At 53.9% G+C, this 16484-nt stretch overlaps 1 protein-coding gene across 1 annotated transcript; it reads left to right on the forward strand.

The window, feature by feature from the left end:
- Window positions 1-10611: 10611 nt before the first annotated feature.
- On the forward strand, window positions 10612-12801 carry CCL17 (C-C motif chemokine ligand 17). The gene is made up of 3 exons (XM_012447886.1): window positions 10612-10728; window positions 11807-11924; window positions 12502-12801. The coding sequence occupies exons 1-3, from the start codon at window positions 10659-10661 to the stop codon at window positions 12620-12622; spliced, it is 309 nt and encodes a 102-aa protein (XP_012303309.1). The 5' UTR covers window positions 10612-10658; the 3' UTR covers window positions 12623-12801.
- The last annotated feature ends 3683 nt before the right edge of the window (window positions 12802-16484 follow it).

Here is a 16484-nt window from a genome sequence, read left to right on the forward strand (position 1 = left end):
ATCAGAGAGACATTGAGACAAGTCCGTTGGTAAGAGTGAGAGTAATAAGAAGGGTTTCTGCATTCTGCTTCAAGAACACCACCAGTGACTTACCCATTCACTCACTTAATCCAACAACTCCATATCGAGGGCCTATCATGTGCCGAGGTATATTCCATTGAAGAAAAGAAACAGAGGCCTCTGTCCTGTGTGACTTACATCCCAGTAGGGTCAGGGCGGGGGTACAGGACTGACAGCAAACAGTGACATAAGTAAGTGAATGGCACAGCATGTCAGAAGATATAAGCATTACAGCAAAAAAGAAGAAAAAAAAGCAGAGGAAGAGATGGAGGTGGCGTGCAATTTGAAATAGGGTAGACTTCACTAAAAGATGTAACTTAAACAAAATTATATATATTTTTTGAGACGGAGTCTCGCTCTGTTGCCCAGGCTGGAGTGCAGTGGCACACTTTTGGCTCACTGCAGCCTCTGCCTCCTGGGTTCAAGCGATTCTCCTGCCCCAGTCTCCCAAGTAGCTGGGACTACAGGCACCTGCCACCATGCCTGGCTAATTTTTGTATTTTTAGTAGAGACAGGGTTCCACCACGTAGGCCACGCTGGTCTTGAACTTCAAGTGATCTGTCTGTCTTGGCCTCCCAAAGTGCTGGGATTATAGGTGTGAGCCACCGTGCCCAGCCTAAACAAAGATTTGAAAGAGGTGAAGGAGTGAGTCCTGCAGGTCTCTGGGGACAGAACATTCCAGGCTGAAAGAACAGTCCATGCAAACCTCCTCAGGAGGGAGCATGTCTGCCTGGCTGGACTGAGGCATAGCAAGAAGGCCATTGTGGCTAGAGCAGAGTGAACCAGGGAGGCAGGAGACACAGGTGGACAGAGGGCAGGGCACAGAGCTCGCCGGGCCTCACGGCTGCAGGAGGATCTTCTTGGACTTGTCCTCTGGGTGAGGTGGAGAGCCACAGGGACGTTCTGAACACAGGAGATTCATGGTTCCTCTGCTGTGGTGCTGAGAATACACTGTAGGGGCAGGATAGAGACAGGGGGAGCACCCAGAAGGCAGTTGTAGGAAGCTGGGGAGAGATGCTGGTTTCTGGGTGTATTTGGAAAGCAGAGACATGAGCTCACCCAACAGATGGGAAGTTGGGGGCGAGAGGAAGAGGCGTCAAGGATAGCGCCCAGGGTTCTGGACCTAGTAACCGGAAGGAAGGGGCTGGCAGAGAAGGAGGAGAGAGCAGGTGTAGGGGTGGGTGGGAATCAGGAATTCAGTTTCGGACTTGGGGGGTTGGAACTGCCTATTTGGCATGGCAAGTAGGCAGCTGGACGTAGAAGGCTGGGGTTTGCAAGAGAAACTTGGGAGTGGTTGGCATATAGATGATATTTAAAGTCAGAAACGTGTACTATTTGCCAGATACATGCAGTAAGGCAGTTGATGCTAACCGAAGCCTTCTAATGTAGTTACTGTTATTATTTTCATTTTGCAGCTGTAGAAACCGACACTCAGAGAGAAGTGACTTGGAGCTTACGGTGTCACTGCCCACTGATGGGAGAGCTGAATTCAACCTGACCTACAGTCTTTGCTCCTAAGCCCTCCACTGCAAGGGGCCCCCCTCACTGGATCTTTCAGGGCATGTCTTAGATGAGAGGTGGATGGACTTCAGATCAAGGGAAGATAATCCATACAAGAAGGGGACAGGAGTTTGGAATCAGCAAACCAAGTCCCATAGTGAGGGGACTCACTGGCCCTCAAGGAAGCTGAATATCGGGGAGCAGTGAGATGAGACTGAATAGGAAGGAGGGGCTAGATGGAGGGTACAGCTTCAAGACTGGCCTGAAAAGTTTTGACTGGATGGGGAAGGAAGCAGGGAGCGATTGATGGTTTTGGAGGAGGGAGGCATTACATGATCAGTGCAGCCCTTGTGAAAGACCCATCAGATATGGGCATTCAGGCTGATCAGGGAGGTGTCAGGAGAGACCAGAGTGGAGGAAACAGGTCCAGAAGTTGTTGAGACTGTCTGGGTGTGAAGGATGAGGGCTGGGCCAGTGGAGATGAGGAGGAAGCGAGGAAGCCAAGCTCCCACTGAAGACAGCACCGAGCAGTCTCTGCCTGATGTAATGTGGGGGATAGAGGCGAGGAATGAGTCAAGGGCAAAGTTTCAGACTGGTGGGGGCAGATGGGGAGGTAGGAAACAATGCTGGCTTGAACAGAAAAAAGGGAACTGACGTGAGAGGGAACTCGGTTTTGCATGTCTTATACTTGGGGCTAAGTGAATCATGCCAGGAGGCTAGTGTAGGGGACGGAAGTGCACAGGGCTGGCCAGGCTGCAAGGCAGAGAGAGCTGAGGGGTGCCACAGAAAGATGGGCAGGAAGGGGCAGCGTCCGGTGAGTGTGTCTGATTGGTTATTGGTCAGAGCTAGGGACAGAGATTAAAGAAGTGTTTATCCAGAGATGAAAGATCTGGGGTAGATGACGCCAGGGAGGAAGAGAAGGTTGCCTGAGGGAAAAAAACAAGGTCTAGGACAGGCACAGGCTTGCTCCTGCCACCAGCTAGCTCTGTGCCCATGAAGTAGGTTTTTTTTAGTTTGTTTTTTTTTTTGAAATGGGTCTTGCTCTTTTGCCCGGGCTGGAGTGCGGTGGCACAGTCATGGCTCAGGCGTGCACCACCATGATGGGCTAATTTTCATTTTATTTACTTTCGTAAAGACAGAGTCTCACTATGTTGCCCTGGGCTCAAGCAGTCCTCTCGCCTCAGCCTCCGAAGTGCTGGGAGTACAGTGAAACCGTTGTTTCAACTACTCTAGCTAGTTCCTAATTTTCTCATCTGTAGAAAATAATAGTTCTTACCCCTTGAAGCTGCTGTGAAGACAAAGTAAACTCATAGACTGAACTGCTGAGACCCCCGACCCCCACCCCAGCCCATAGTGAGGGCTCAGGGACATTTCTGAGAAGGGGAGCTCACAAAGAGCCCAGGGAGGAACCATGTCCCAGATCCCAGTGTGAGGAGCATCAAGAAGGGAGGTAGGTTCCCAGGGATGATAAGGAGATTCCCTGAGCCAGCTGGAGACCAGGAACTTTACATACTTTATCTCAGTCAGTTCTCCAGGTCATACCATGAGGGAGGGTTTGTCATCACACCCATTTCACAGATGGGAAAAATGAGGTTCATAAAATTGCTCTTGGTCACACAACCAGGAATAAGTGGAAGAGGGACTGGGACCCAGGGCTATAAGTAATGACTCCAGAACCTCTGTTGGTAACTACTGCCCCACACTGCCCAATGTAAGGCAATGGGAGGCTCAGGGAGTGGATGGAGGGGATTGAGAGGCTCAGAGAGAGGACCCTTCCTAGAGCGTCAGAGCTGGAAGCCACATTGCTGAGGATTAATTGAATCACAAGTGGGCAGAGAGGAAATGGCAGAGGGAAGTACAGACCACACATCGGAGCAGTTTGGTCATGAATGAAAGGAGAAATGGGAAGGCAGCATTTGGGGGTGTTGAGGTCAAGGAGAGGTCTTTATGGAAGTGGAGAAACAGCATCGTGTTGTCAGCAGAGGGAAAGGGGGGTCACGGGATGGGAGACAGTGAAAAGCTAGAAGATGGGGGTGCAACTGAGTGAAGGAGGCCCCTCTGGGCTGAATAAAGGTTGATATCCAAGCCACAGTTGAAGCAATTTAGGTTTGGCAGAAAATGGCCATAACCATAAGGAAGTTGTAAACTGGATAGAGGAGGAGTCAGGGTGCCCTTGGATAGGTTCCTCTGCTTCATCCATGGCAGAAGGATTCGGTGTGTCTCATAAACTGATGGGACACACTGGTTTAAAAACAATTTGCTCTGGGGTGAAGGAGGCCCTGAGATAGAATGTCAGCTGGACCCATGTTGTAGTTCAGAAATCTGTAAGTGACCATCCATCTATCCATGCATCCATGCATGTATATATGAATTCATCATCTATCAAGCCATGTGCCCATCCTTCTATTCATCCATCCCACCACACATCCATCTATCTATCCATACATCTACAACATACACCCACCCATCCATCAGTCCATCCGTTCCCCTATCCACAGTTTCATCCATCCATCCATCCATCATCCATTAACCCATTCATTCATCCTTCTATCTGTCCATCCATCCATCCACCCATCCATCCATCCACCCATCCATCCATCCATCCATCCGTCCATCCATCCACCCACCAGTTCATTCATCCATCCATCTATCCATCCATTCATGTACCTATCCATCCATCTACCCATCCTTCTTTTCTTTTCTTTTCCTTCCTTCCTTCCTTCCTTCCTTCCTTCCTTCCTTCCTTCCTTCCTTTCTTTCTTTCTTTCTTTCTTTTCTTTCTTTCTTTCTTTCTTTCTTTCTTTCTTTCTTTCTTTTTTTCTTTCTTTTGAGACAGAGTCTCGCTCTGTCACCAGGCGCCAGGCTGGAGTACAGTGGCGCAATCTCGGCTCACTGCAACCTTCGCTTCCCAGGTTCAAGCAATTCTCCTGCCTTAGCCTCCCGAGTAGCTGGGACTACAGATGCGCGCCACCACATCCAGCTAATTTTTATATTTAGTAGAGATGGGGTTTCACTATGTAGGCCAGGATGGTCTCGATCTCTTGATCTCATGATCCGCCCACCTCGGCCTCCCAAAGTGCTGGGATTACAGGCGTGAGCCACCGCACCAGGCCCCATCCAACTGTTCTTTTGCCATCCATCCACACATCCATCTACCATCCATCCATCTACCCATCCATCCATCTACCCATCCATCTATCTATTTATTCTTTTACCATTAATCCACACATCCATCTACCATCCATCATCTACCCATCCATTTATCCACTCATCTAACCATCCATTTATTCTTTCAGCATCCATCCACACATCCATCTACCATCCACCCACCCATCCACCCACCCATCCATCTATCCATCATCCATCCACACATCCACCCATCCATTTTTCTACCATCCATCTATCCATTCTTTCATCCACCTTCCAGCCACTCATCCATCCATCACCCATCCACACATCCATCCACCATTTATCCATTCACTCATTTACTCATCCATATCCATTCACCCATTCATTCATTCACCCATCCATACAACCACTCACCTAGTTATACATTCAGTAAACGTATATATATATTTTGAGATGGGGTTTCACTCTGTTGTCCAGGCTGGAGTGCAGTGGTGCAATCATGACTCACTGCAGCCTCAACCTTCCTGGTGTAGATGATCCTCCCCACTCAGCCTCCAGAGCAGCTGGGACTACAGATGCACACTGTAACACCTGGCTATTTTTTTTTTTTTTTTTTTTGCAATTTTTGTAGAGACAGGGTTTCACAATGTTGCCCAGGCTTGTTTTGAACTCCTGGGCTCAAGTGATCCATCTGCCTCTGCCTCCCAAAGTATTGAGATTACAGGTATGAGCCACCACACTAGCCCAATAAACATATTTTACTGAGCACCCACTACGGTGCTAAGTCCTGGAGGGATAAGTTGGAACACAAAAGAGATCCTTCAAGGATTGTACATTCTTGTGTGTGAGTCCCAACAAATAAACTAGCAATCACAACACTGTATGAAGACAGCCATGAAGAGGGAAGTCAATGAACTCTGGGGACATAGAGGAAGGTGGGAGTTGAAGGAAGGAAGTGAGGGTTCAAGCTGTGCTCTGAAATGAGGGTAGGAGAGAAAGGAAGTGAGACGGGGAGCAGGAGAGAGTGTTCCAGACAGGAGGAACAGGCTGTACAAAGGCTTGGGAGTCTGTCAGAGCCCAGCATTTTCAAGGAACTGAAAGAAGGTCCATGTGGCTGGGACAAAGTGATGTGGTGGGTGGTGGAGCTGGAGGAAAAAGTTGAGGCTGGAGAAGTAGGCAGAAATTTGGGCTTCATCCAGAAAGGGTAATGGGGAGGCATTGAAGGATTTCGAGATTACAGGTGTGAGCCATCCATCCATCATCCATCCATCCATCCATCCATCCATCCATCCATCCATCCATTCATCCACCTATCCACCCATTCATCCATCCACCTATCCACCCATTCATCCATCCATGAATGGGTGCACTTCAGCCTGGGCGACAGAGTGAGACTCTGTCTCAAAAATAAAATCGAGAGGGGAGAATCTTGCTCAGGCTTGTGTTTTGGAGATCACTGGCATTTTGAGAGGAAGATGGACTGGACCAGGAAGGCCAGGAGGCTGGGGCATGAGCTCAGGACTGCGGTCCAGCAGAGAGATGGAGGAGGAGGAGGAGATGGATTCAGGACACATCCAGCTAGCCACTTTGCTGATGGACTGGATGTGGGCGGTGAGGGAGAGCCCAGGGACAGAGATGACCCTTGGGTTTCTGACCTGAGGAACCAAGAGGACACCCTGTCAGGAACGACAGACACATCAATGGTCATGTCAACTCTTTGCAACAGGGGAGCGGGGCCTATTTTGGGGTCAGGGGTGGAAATACCATATGGGACTCTCACATCTCAGCTGGGCTGGCCCTGATCCCAGATTCCTGGCCCCCTGGGCAGGGCAGGACAAATCCGGCTTCAGCTGTCAGCTATGGAGATGAGTGAACAAATGAGCCTCAGGTGACACTGATATGACCGGGATGACCCTTCTGCCTAGCCGCTCCCTCCCGGTCATCCACAGCTGTCAAATGCGATTGAAGATGATGAAGAGCTGCTGCCCCGCCGCCTGGCCCCTGCTCTGTGACTGAGAGCATCCTGGTTCTGCCCATGCCTAGGGGCTAGGCTTCTCCAGGAGCCTGGGCAGAGCCTGGGGTCGGGGCAGGAAACCTCCTTCCTGTCTTTCAGGGAGAAGGACCCCAAGACAGCCTGGCCCAGTGCCCTCTGGCCAAAGTGGAGTGGGAGTGTTGCAGCAAGTGCTGGGGCAAGGGCGGCAGGTGCCTGGGCGGTGTGCCTGGCTTGCTTTAATCAGAGGCGTTGAGACAGGGAGTTACCTTGGCTGCTCCTCCCACTCAGATCCAATCCCCCTTTCACAATCTCCTAAGAGGCCTAATGGTGTCTGGCCTGCTTCCCTGCTGTGGCCCTTTCCCTTCCTCTGGCCACAGCACCCTCTCCCCTGCTGCCCCTCCACAAAGCTCTGCCTCACTGCCATCTCCTCCAGGAAGCATTCCTGATTGCCCTGACAGACCTCCAGTTCCTAGAGTCCTCACAGCATCATAAAGATCTCTCGATACTTCTCGCAGGCCCAGACTTCAGCACATTGTGTCTGGAAGGTCCCTTGGCATCCATCTCACTGCCTGGGAGAACTGACGAGGAATAATCCCAGTTAATCCCTGGTGAGGAAACCACCTCAAAAATGTCCCTGGTCCCTGCCGCCGCCTCCCGAAGAAGGCTGAGGCACACTGGGCCCTTGGCGCCCGTCTCGCCTGCCCTTCCAGTCCTGTGTGGACTTGGTCAGGTGACACTGAAGGTCCACTGCATGCCAGGCACTGTGCTTGGCACTGGGGATGCCCACGGCGCGGGGCAAGGCAGACACAGCCTGTCCTCATGTGACTGGCTCTCAGCCTGACATCGAGGTTGTGCCCCATGCTAGGGTTTCATGCTATTGTCCTAGTTTACCTCTGCACATTCCCCTCTCTGCGCCTTTGCCTAAACAGTGTCCCCTGTGACATGCCCTTTCTTCCAATCTCAGTATGAATCTTATTTATAAGACCTAGCCCCACAGCCACCTCCTCCAGGCAGCCTTCCATGAATTCTGGCCAGAAGCAACCTCTCCCCGCGCTGTGCCCCAAGGCCCTTTAATCTCACCTGCATGTCACTATGAGGAGTAAGGCCCTATTCCCCGACCCCTACCCACTGTGAACCCCCGAAACAGCAGGCTCTGGCCTCTGCCCACCCTGCAGCACCGGCCATAGCCGCTAGAGGCTCAGCTGCCCCTGCCAGCCAGGCAGCCTGCACCAGCCTTGAGCTGAACCAGAACCTTCCTAGTCTAGAACCTTCCGCTGCTGCTTTCATGATCTGTTCCCCAGAACAAACGGGGGAATTTGGGTCCTTCTGGAGAAAGCTCTGAGTCTGCGAGAAAGCAAGGAGGACTCAGAACTCACCCGGGGAGTTTCCCCAGTGGCAGGGACTGCAGCTGCATCATCATTATCAGGCTGCCCACTGAATCACAGCTGTCCTTTGCAGGCAGGTGGAGCCCCCACAAGAGGGTGGGCAGAAGCCACCAGGCTGAGTGCATGAGGGCAGGGCAGGCGGGAGGGGTGGTTGCAGAGGCCCTCCCTCCTGCCTCCTCCCGACCCCAGGCCTGGCCCTGCACCTCTGGGCCCAGGCTCTGTCTCCAGGTCAGGGCCTCCTGTGCCTGCACCCTTCCCCTGCCCAGCCGGCCTCCTTTGCAGGGGGACTCTGCAGGGAACCACCCTGAGGCTGCCCCTCCCTTTTTCTGGGATGTTGGCAGCCAAGAGGGGCCCAGGCAGGAAGAGCAGACTCCCCTCCCCCACCTCTGCACGTGCAAACGGAAGCCAGCCCTGGGCACAGGACGGGTGGCTGGGGGCAAAGAACCCATCTGGGCTGTGGTTTGAGGAGGGGGCAGGGTCAAGGTCTCTGGCAGCTGATATGACCCCCAGAGAAGCAGAGAAATGCTGGTGCAAGGCCCACCAAGGCCGACCCCATTTTCCTGAGATCCCTTTACAGGTGATGAGATTGAGGTCCAGAGAGGGTCTGTGAGCTGCCTGAGGTCACACAGAGGATCCTGCCCACAGAAAGATTCCGCATGGGCAGGGGAAGCCTTGCTCCCAGGCATGGAAGCAGCTCCAGCCTCCCAGGCCGCCCTTGTGAGGGGTGGGGAGAGGAGCGCCTGGGGCTCCTCCTGAGGTGGAGGGTCCTTGTCTGGTTTCCTTTCATCGGAACCCCCCCCCCCCGCCCCACCTGAAGACTGATGAGGTTAGCTCTGAGCGACGCTCCGGGAGAGTGGGGTTTCCACAGGTATCCCCAGAATGTAAAAACAAGAAACAAAAATCTCACGACACATAGCTGCTGTTGCTGTTATCAGGACCGGTAATGAAAACGTAGTAATGATTCAGAGATCAACACAGGGCAGACTGTGAGAGGGCGGAAGCACCTGCGCCGTGTTACCGAAGGGGCGCTGCTGTCATTTTGGGCTGGCCCTGGTCATGCAGGGACAGGGCAAAGCCAGGCCTAGGTCCCCCATGTCACAATCAGAGTCCAGGTGCTGCCCTGCCTGGTGCCGCCCTGCCCTGGTGCTGCCCACCTGGAGGGCATGGGACCCTCATTCTACTGAAGGGACGCCCATGCTCTGGCTCCCAGGAGCCCTGACAGGGTGACTGGCAGTTTCCTCGGGTGGCCAGGGGCCTGACCCGCATGCAGGGATGCTGTGGCCTGGGGCTGAGACCCTACAGTCACAAAGAAGCCAGTTCACCAACTTTATCCACCACCTTATGCTTGTAGTTCTTGTTTCAGTCCTGCCCCTACTGGAAAGTGGACTTGCGTTCTGTCATCTGCCCTGCAATGAGCTGGGGTGCCGGGAAAGTCAGCTCAGGGCCTGGCTCGGGCTGGATCCTGACCAGGTGTCCAGTACAGACTCCGGGACACAGCTCTGCTAGAATCGAGAAGCAGCATCTCCCACAGACCCCTTTGTTCTGTTCTGCATCTTTTTTTTTTTTTTTTCAGACTCAGACTCTTTCTTGTCCACCAGGCTGGAGTGCAATGGCGCGATCTCAGCTCACTGCAACCTCCGCCTCCCGGGTTCAAGCAATCCTCCTGCCTCAGCCTCCCAAGTAGCTGGGACTACAGGCGCCCACAACCACACGCTGCTATTTTTTGTATTTTTAGTGGAGACAGGGTTTCACCATGTTGGCCAGGCTGGTCTCAAACTCCTGACTTCAGGAGATCCACCTGCCTAGGCCTCCCAAAGTGCTGGGATTACAGGCGTGAGCCACCGCACCCAGCCCTGTTCTGCATCTTAGTGTAAGGCAACCCATTTACCTCACAACCCATGGTTTCTCGAGCTATTTGGATTGAATGGTGATCGAAGCACCACTGGGCTCTGGCCTCCTGTGGTCAGGGCCTAGCCTGGGATGGGACAGGCAACCAAAGCTGCTCTGTGCCCTGGCTGGGCCTCAGCCTCCGTCAGAGGCAGATAAAGCATGGACCTCCCTGCAAAGCGATGCCCCTGTGCCCGTGGCCCACAGCCAGGGTGGCCCCCTAGTGCCCTGAAGTTCGCCCATGGTCCAGGAGAAGAGCCCTGCTTGGTTTCTGTTGGTTGACTCCCAACACCCCCGTCTCCTCCCACTCAGGCCACCATGCATGAAGGATGCTTTCTAGCCACAGAGAGATGAACTCCGTTGTGGATGGAGGCTTTTCAATTCTAATAGAGGAACCAAGAAATGTCCCCTTTGAAAGGAGAAGTGTGTCATTGCATGGGCTCCAGACACATGTACCCCACCTCTGTCTCCAGTTGAGGGCCCATTCTCTGGAAATCCACAAACATTCCAAGAGCTGGACTTTCCTGAATCATCTCAAATTCTTCAAACTTCACTGGTCTAGCAAAGGATGTGGGGAGGTGACAGAAGGCGGGGCAAGACCCCCAAGGAGGTTAAATAGGTCACTGCCACCCTCGACTCCAGCAGGGTGTCTCCCTGAGCAGAGGGACCTGCACGCACAGACTCCCTCCTGGACTTCCGGCACCATGGCCCCACTGAAGATGCTGGCCCTGGTCGCCCTCCTCCTGGGGGCTTCTCTGCAGCACATCCATGCAGGTGAGAGCAGGGAAAAGTGGCCAGGGGCAGGCACTGGGAGGACAGGAGTTGGGGGTGTGAAAACCATGGAAGCAACACACACACACATTTGTGTATTATTGACACCCCACCTACTCCCATCCCACAAAAGACATGAGAAGCCCACAGCACTAGGATTTTGAGGGAAACGAGCAGAGAAAAATGTCGATGATGATGATGTCACAGCTCTTGCAGGTGGGCTTGGTAAGGACCAACATGAGCACATCTCGAGCTGCAATGGCTGTGAGGTTGGGATTCACGGCTGTAGTTGTGCAATGGAAAATGAACGATTCTCAAAATTATTTATTAGCATTTATTTTAACAAGTTTTATGCACAATGAGAGAATCAGCATAAAGATTCCAAGAGCAATGTAGAAAAGAGTTTCTTTCTTTCTTTTTTTTTTTTTGAGATGAAGTCTCACTCTGTCACCCAGGCTAGAGTGCAATGGTGGGATCCTGGTTCATTGCAACCTCTGCCTCCCAGGTACAAGTGATTCTCCTACCTTGGCCTCCCGAGTAGCTGGGATTGCAGGCACCTGCCACCACACTGGGCTAATTTTTGTATGTTTTGTAGAGATGGGGTTTTAACATGTTGGTCAGGCTGGTCTTGGACTCCTGACCTCAAGCAATCCACCCACCTGGGCCTCCCAAAGTGCTGGGATTACAGGCATGAGCCACTGCGCCTGGCCTAAAAAACAGATTCTTATATTAGGTTAGGAAAGGAAACATGAAATAAGGTTGCCAGGCATAGACACACAGGACTGCACACAGACACACACACACGTGGGCACTTACAGGAGACACAGGATCCCCCACAGACACACACAGACATGCATAGCCACAAACACACCGGACCCCCACAGCATATACAGAGGCCTCACACACATACCTGTGCACATTCACACACACACATACACATAGGCAGTGACACATGCAGTCACCACACACAGATGCACACTTGTGGACATGTACATGCCGACCTTCCGCAGACACCCCCAGGACTCCCACAACACACATGCAGACACTCACAGACACCCCACCCCGCTTCCTCTCCCTGCAGCTCGAGGGACCAATGTTGGCCGGGAATGCTGCCTGGAGTACTTCAAGGGAGCCATTCCCCTTAGAAAGCTGTCTGCTTGGTACAGGACCTCCCAGGACTGTATTCGGAAAGCCATCGTGTAAGTCCCCCTGGCCCCACCCCTACTTCTCTGGGCCAAGCATGGGGACAGGTGGACCCTTGAGCTCCCAGAACGGCCACTGGGAAACAGGGATGAGACAGTGGGGACCTTCCTCCCCAACCCCTGCAGGCTCCTTGGGGCAGTTCATGTACCCATGCTGTGGGACCCAAAAGGGCTGCAGGGCATCAAGTCCAACCTGTTCCTTGATTGTGGTGAAATCGAGGGCCTGGGAGGGATGAACACTCAAGGTCACACAGCTGGTCAGGGGCAATGCGGTCACCTCCCCTGGCCTGGGCCTGAGCGCTCCCCACAGTCTCCACATCGCAGGCTCTAGGCCATCTTGGGGCAGTCTGAGGGGTAGGCACAAGGTCCTGCAGCCCTGGCTCCCTGTGAGGGTCCGGATCACTCAGGACAGAGCCTGATGTCCCAGACCTGCCACCAACGCCTTGGGTGACTACAGCAACTTCCTGCTCCTCTTGGAGTCTTGGAATCCTGCTCAGCGCAGGGCGGGGCCATCCTGGGGACTGTGGGGCCCTTCTCACTCTGACATCCCTGGGGACGTCCTCCCTCTGCGTAGGCTTGTGACCGTCCAGGGCAGGGCCATCTGTTCAGACCCCGAGGACCAGAGTGTGAAGAAAGCGCTTAAATACCTGCGAAGCCTGCAGAGGTCTCGCAGCCTCCTCACCCGGGACTCCTGACTGTCTCCTGGGACCACCCGGTACCTCCAGCATCTGTGTTCACCACCCCAACCCCGAGCTCCTGGGTCCAAGGGAGGCCTTCCAAGGACAAAGAAGAGCCACAGGGAGGAAGATCCCAACCGCTTGTCTGAACTGGAGCCTTGGGCACAGAAGGGCCCAGATTAAAGTCTTTCTGCTCAGTCTGTGTCAGTGTGTCCGTCCCCACAGCGCAAGACGCGGTTCCACTCCCGCCTGTCACACTGGCAGGGTCCTCAGAGAATATCTGGTCCTGCCCTGTGCAGGTCGGAAAGGGAAACTGAGGCTGAGAGGGGCACGTGGCTTCCACAGACCACGCACTAGTGAGGGGAGGCCCTGGTGAAAGGCCCGGGCAGGGGCGGGGCTGGTGGGGTCCTGGGAGGCGGCAGCTGGATTCTCGCCGCCTGAGGTCTCCGGGTTTCTCCCCAGCACAGTTCCTGCTCTTGCCCCACGTGGAGCTGGGGACAAGCTTCCTTGAGGTGCTGGAATCAATTCCACAGACTGGCCAGGACCCTCCCGCAGGCCGCAGCTCCACCTAGTGCTGGGGAGCTCCCCTGGCGGAGGGTGGGGGATCCTGCAGCCCTGTCCCTGCCTCCCCTGCACTCACTGCAGGCCCGCTGGCCCGGCTCCTCCTAGCCCTGGCTCCCTCTCCCCGCTCAAACTGCAGACCAGCTCCAGGGCGAGCCGGCTCTGTGGGTCCTGGGTCCTTACGCGGGCCCTGGGTCCTCTGCTTGCAGCTATCCTCCCAGCCCCCTCCAACCGCAGGTAGGAACGCGGCCGCCGTTCCTCCTGACTGAAGTGTGATCCCCGCCTCCCGGGCTGATCCCCCACCCAGTTCAGCCGCACCCGGCCTGCAGGAATCCGGCCTAGCACAGCTGCCCACCAACTCGCTCACCCAGCTCGTGGGGACTGCCTTGCAGCCGACCCCTGCTCCGCCTGGTTCTCCTATTGGTTCGTGTGTGTGTGTGTGTGTGTGTGTGTGTGTGTGTGTGGCAGTCCTAGTTCTTCTATTAGGTCGAGAGCTCCGTGAGCCACTCCGGGCACCTCGCGCCTCTGTGCTCAAAAATATGGGGATTGCAGGCTCAGGACACCCCACCCCCAGGCCCCTCTGCCCAGGCCCAGCTGAGGGCTGAGGACAGCGTGCAGCGGGGGAGGAATCGGGCCCTCGTGTCCTCGCTCTCTCTCACTCTCTCAGCCAGCGATGCGGCAGTGGCTTGTCTCTCCGAACACAGTTTGGCGGCAGGGGCATGGGTCCTTCTCTTCCGAGGACCCTGTGGCCGGCGTTGCTTAGCGGAGCTGCGGTTAGAAGGGCAATTTCCAGGCCTGGCTGTTGCCTACTTCTGCCCCCTTGTGGCCAGTCAGCTCATTGCAGGGAAGAAGACAGAAAGCAAATTCACTTTCCAATACGGGCAGGAATAAAACAAGAACAGCAAAATGAGGTTGATAAAGCCAGTAAACTGGCTTCTCTGTGACTCTAGGGTCTCTTCGGCTGCAAGTGGGCTCTTCTCCTGTCCTGATGCCGAGGAACATCCCTTGAACAACTGCCTCAGACCCAGAGCCCTAGGGGTGGCCCAGTCTGAGTTCTTCATGGAAAATCGTTCTCTGAATCCACCGGGTGGAGGAAGGATGATGTAAAAAGGGAGGGAAGCAAGGAGAAGGCTTTAAGACAGCAAAGGCCAGCGACGGCCGGGGCCTGGACCCCTGCACCATGCAGGCCAGAGCTGGAAGGACGCTCAGAGTGCAATGGCGCAATCTCTGCTCCCTGCAACCTCCCACTCCCAGGTTCAAGCAATTCTCCTGCCTCATCCTCCCAAGTAGCTGGGATTACAGGTGCCTGCCACCACACCTGGCAATTTTTTTTTTGTATTTTTAGTAGAGACAGGGTTTGACCATGTTGGTCAGGCTGGTCTTGAACCCTTGACCTCATCTGATCCACCTGCCTCAGCCTCCCAAAGTTCTGGGATTACAGGCATGAGCCACTATACCTGGCCTCCAGCAAACTTTGTTTAAAAAAGCAAGACCTTTGTTTTCCCCTGCTGAAATCCTACTCAGAAGCCCATATTGTAAGCTTAGATAAATAGAGGGGCTGTGGAGGCCTGTGAGGAGGTGGGGAGTTGCCAGAGGGCCCCTAAAGGTGAGATAGGTGGGGGCATGGCATAAAGGCAGGAAGAGGTGGATCCAGGACTGGCAACAAAATGCAGGATTCAGAATCCAAGTATTCACTAGCAGCATCCGGTGCAAGGTGGGAGATGGTGAGATGCAAGAGGCAGGACAGCTGCCATGTTCCCCTGGGGTATTTTAAGGAAGTGTGACTTAGAGACTACAGTGATTGGAGAGCAGGGAGGGAGGGAAAAAGAGGAATGGGCAGGTTGGGGTGAGAAGTCAGGAGGGGCGCCAGTCTTACCTTGCTTCTTCCACCTGGTAGGTGCCTCCCCTCTTCCCTCACCTCCCCCAACCCAGCTTTTTTTCGTTGTTGTTTTTTGTTTTTTCAGATGGAGTCTGGCTCTGTCGCCCAGGCTGGAATGCAGTGGCACAATCTTGGCTCACTGCAACCTCTGTCTCCTGGGTTCAAATGATTCTCATGCTTCAGCCTCATGAGTAGCTGGAATTATAGGTGCACACCACCACCCTTGGCTACTTTTTGTATTTTTGGAAGAGACAGGGTTTTACCATGTTGGCCAGGCTGGTCTCGAACTCCTGAGCTCAAGTGATCCACCCGCCTCGGTCTCCCAGAGTGCTGGGATTACAGGCGTGAGCCACCATTCTGAAATCCAGTTTGTCTTGAACACTCAAGTCAGTGCTGCCTCCGCCGCAGCCAGCAGACCGGCCCTGGTCTCTCTGGTTGCATCTGATCCTCAGCTGTGTGTCCTCCACCTGCTCCCAGCGCTCACCTCCAACTAATCCTGACCACACGCTGCCCCTTGTGACTGGAGCTGCTTGCGTGATTTACCCAATAAACTCATGGGGCAGGTATTTGGGTCAGGACAGTACCAGCCTCATTTATGAGGAGGGGAAAAAAGCTTTATGCAAGTGTGTATTTAATTTTTACATTTTCATCAATGCTGCTTGGGTGAATTCCACAAGGGGCACTTGTGGGCAGAGAGAAATTTCCTGGGGAGCTCTAACACCTGGGCTTGAAACATCACATCTCGGAGCGTGGAAATTAGAATTGGATTGTTCTCCAAGGGCCCACTAGAGGACACTCTGCTCTTAGGAGGAAGTTCCAAGGCTGATGGGCCAGAGGCCCTGACCCCACTAGCAGGACTCTGGCCCCATCGCTGTACCCAGGGGCTGGGATCAGCCACATCGGTTGTAGCTGCACTAGACCTTGGGGCAGGGGTGTCTGTAGCTGGCCAGCCCTCCTTTTGGGGGTACAGAAGCAAAGAAACCACCCATTACACTGCCTGGGGTTTGCTGGATGAAGAGGAAGAAGGAAGAAACGCTGCAGGAACTAGCAGGGCCACTAACTCCAGATGCAACCTGGGCGGTGGTCAAGAGCCCTGGGCCGGCGTGTTTAACTGTGTTTTCTTAGAGACTGTATTTTGGATCCATTTATCACAGGACCAAATCACAGAGCCAAAGGCATTTATACCTCCCCTGCAAGCCAGTTTTTGCAAGTGTTTAAAAGTAATGACAGTTACAAACCCTCCAACCAATCCCGCTCACAGTTCCACCAACCATCTCCATGTAACTCTCACACCAAGCCAGTATTTCTCCTGCCCTAAATCACCCAGATCTGGGTAGGGACAGCCAGGGACAGCCCCTATACCCAAGGCCCTCTGGAATTATTTCAACTAGCCAGACCTGGGCTGCTTCCCTGCCCTGCCTTGCCCTTCAGGTGGAAACC

This window comes from Aotus nancymaae, unplaced genomic scaffold, assembly GCF_030222135.1.
Source record: "Aotus nancymaae isolate 86718 unplaced genomic scaffold, 86718_ANA_hifiasm-v0.15.2.pri h1tg000030l, whole genome shotgun sequence".
Lineage (NCBI taxonomy): Eukaryota > Metazoa > Chordata > Mammalia > Primates > Aotidae > Aotus > Aotus nancymaae.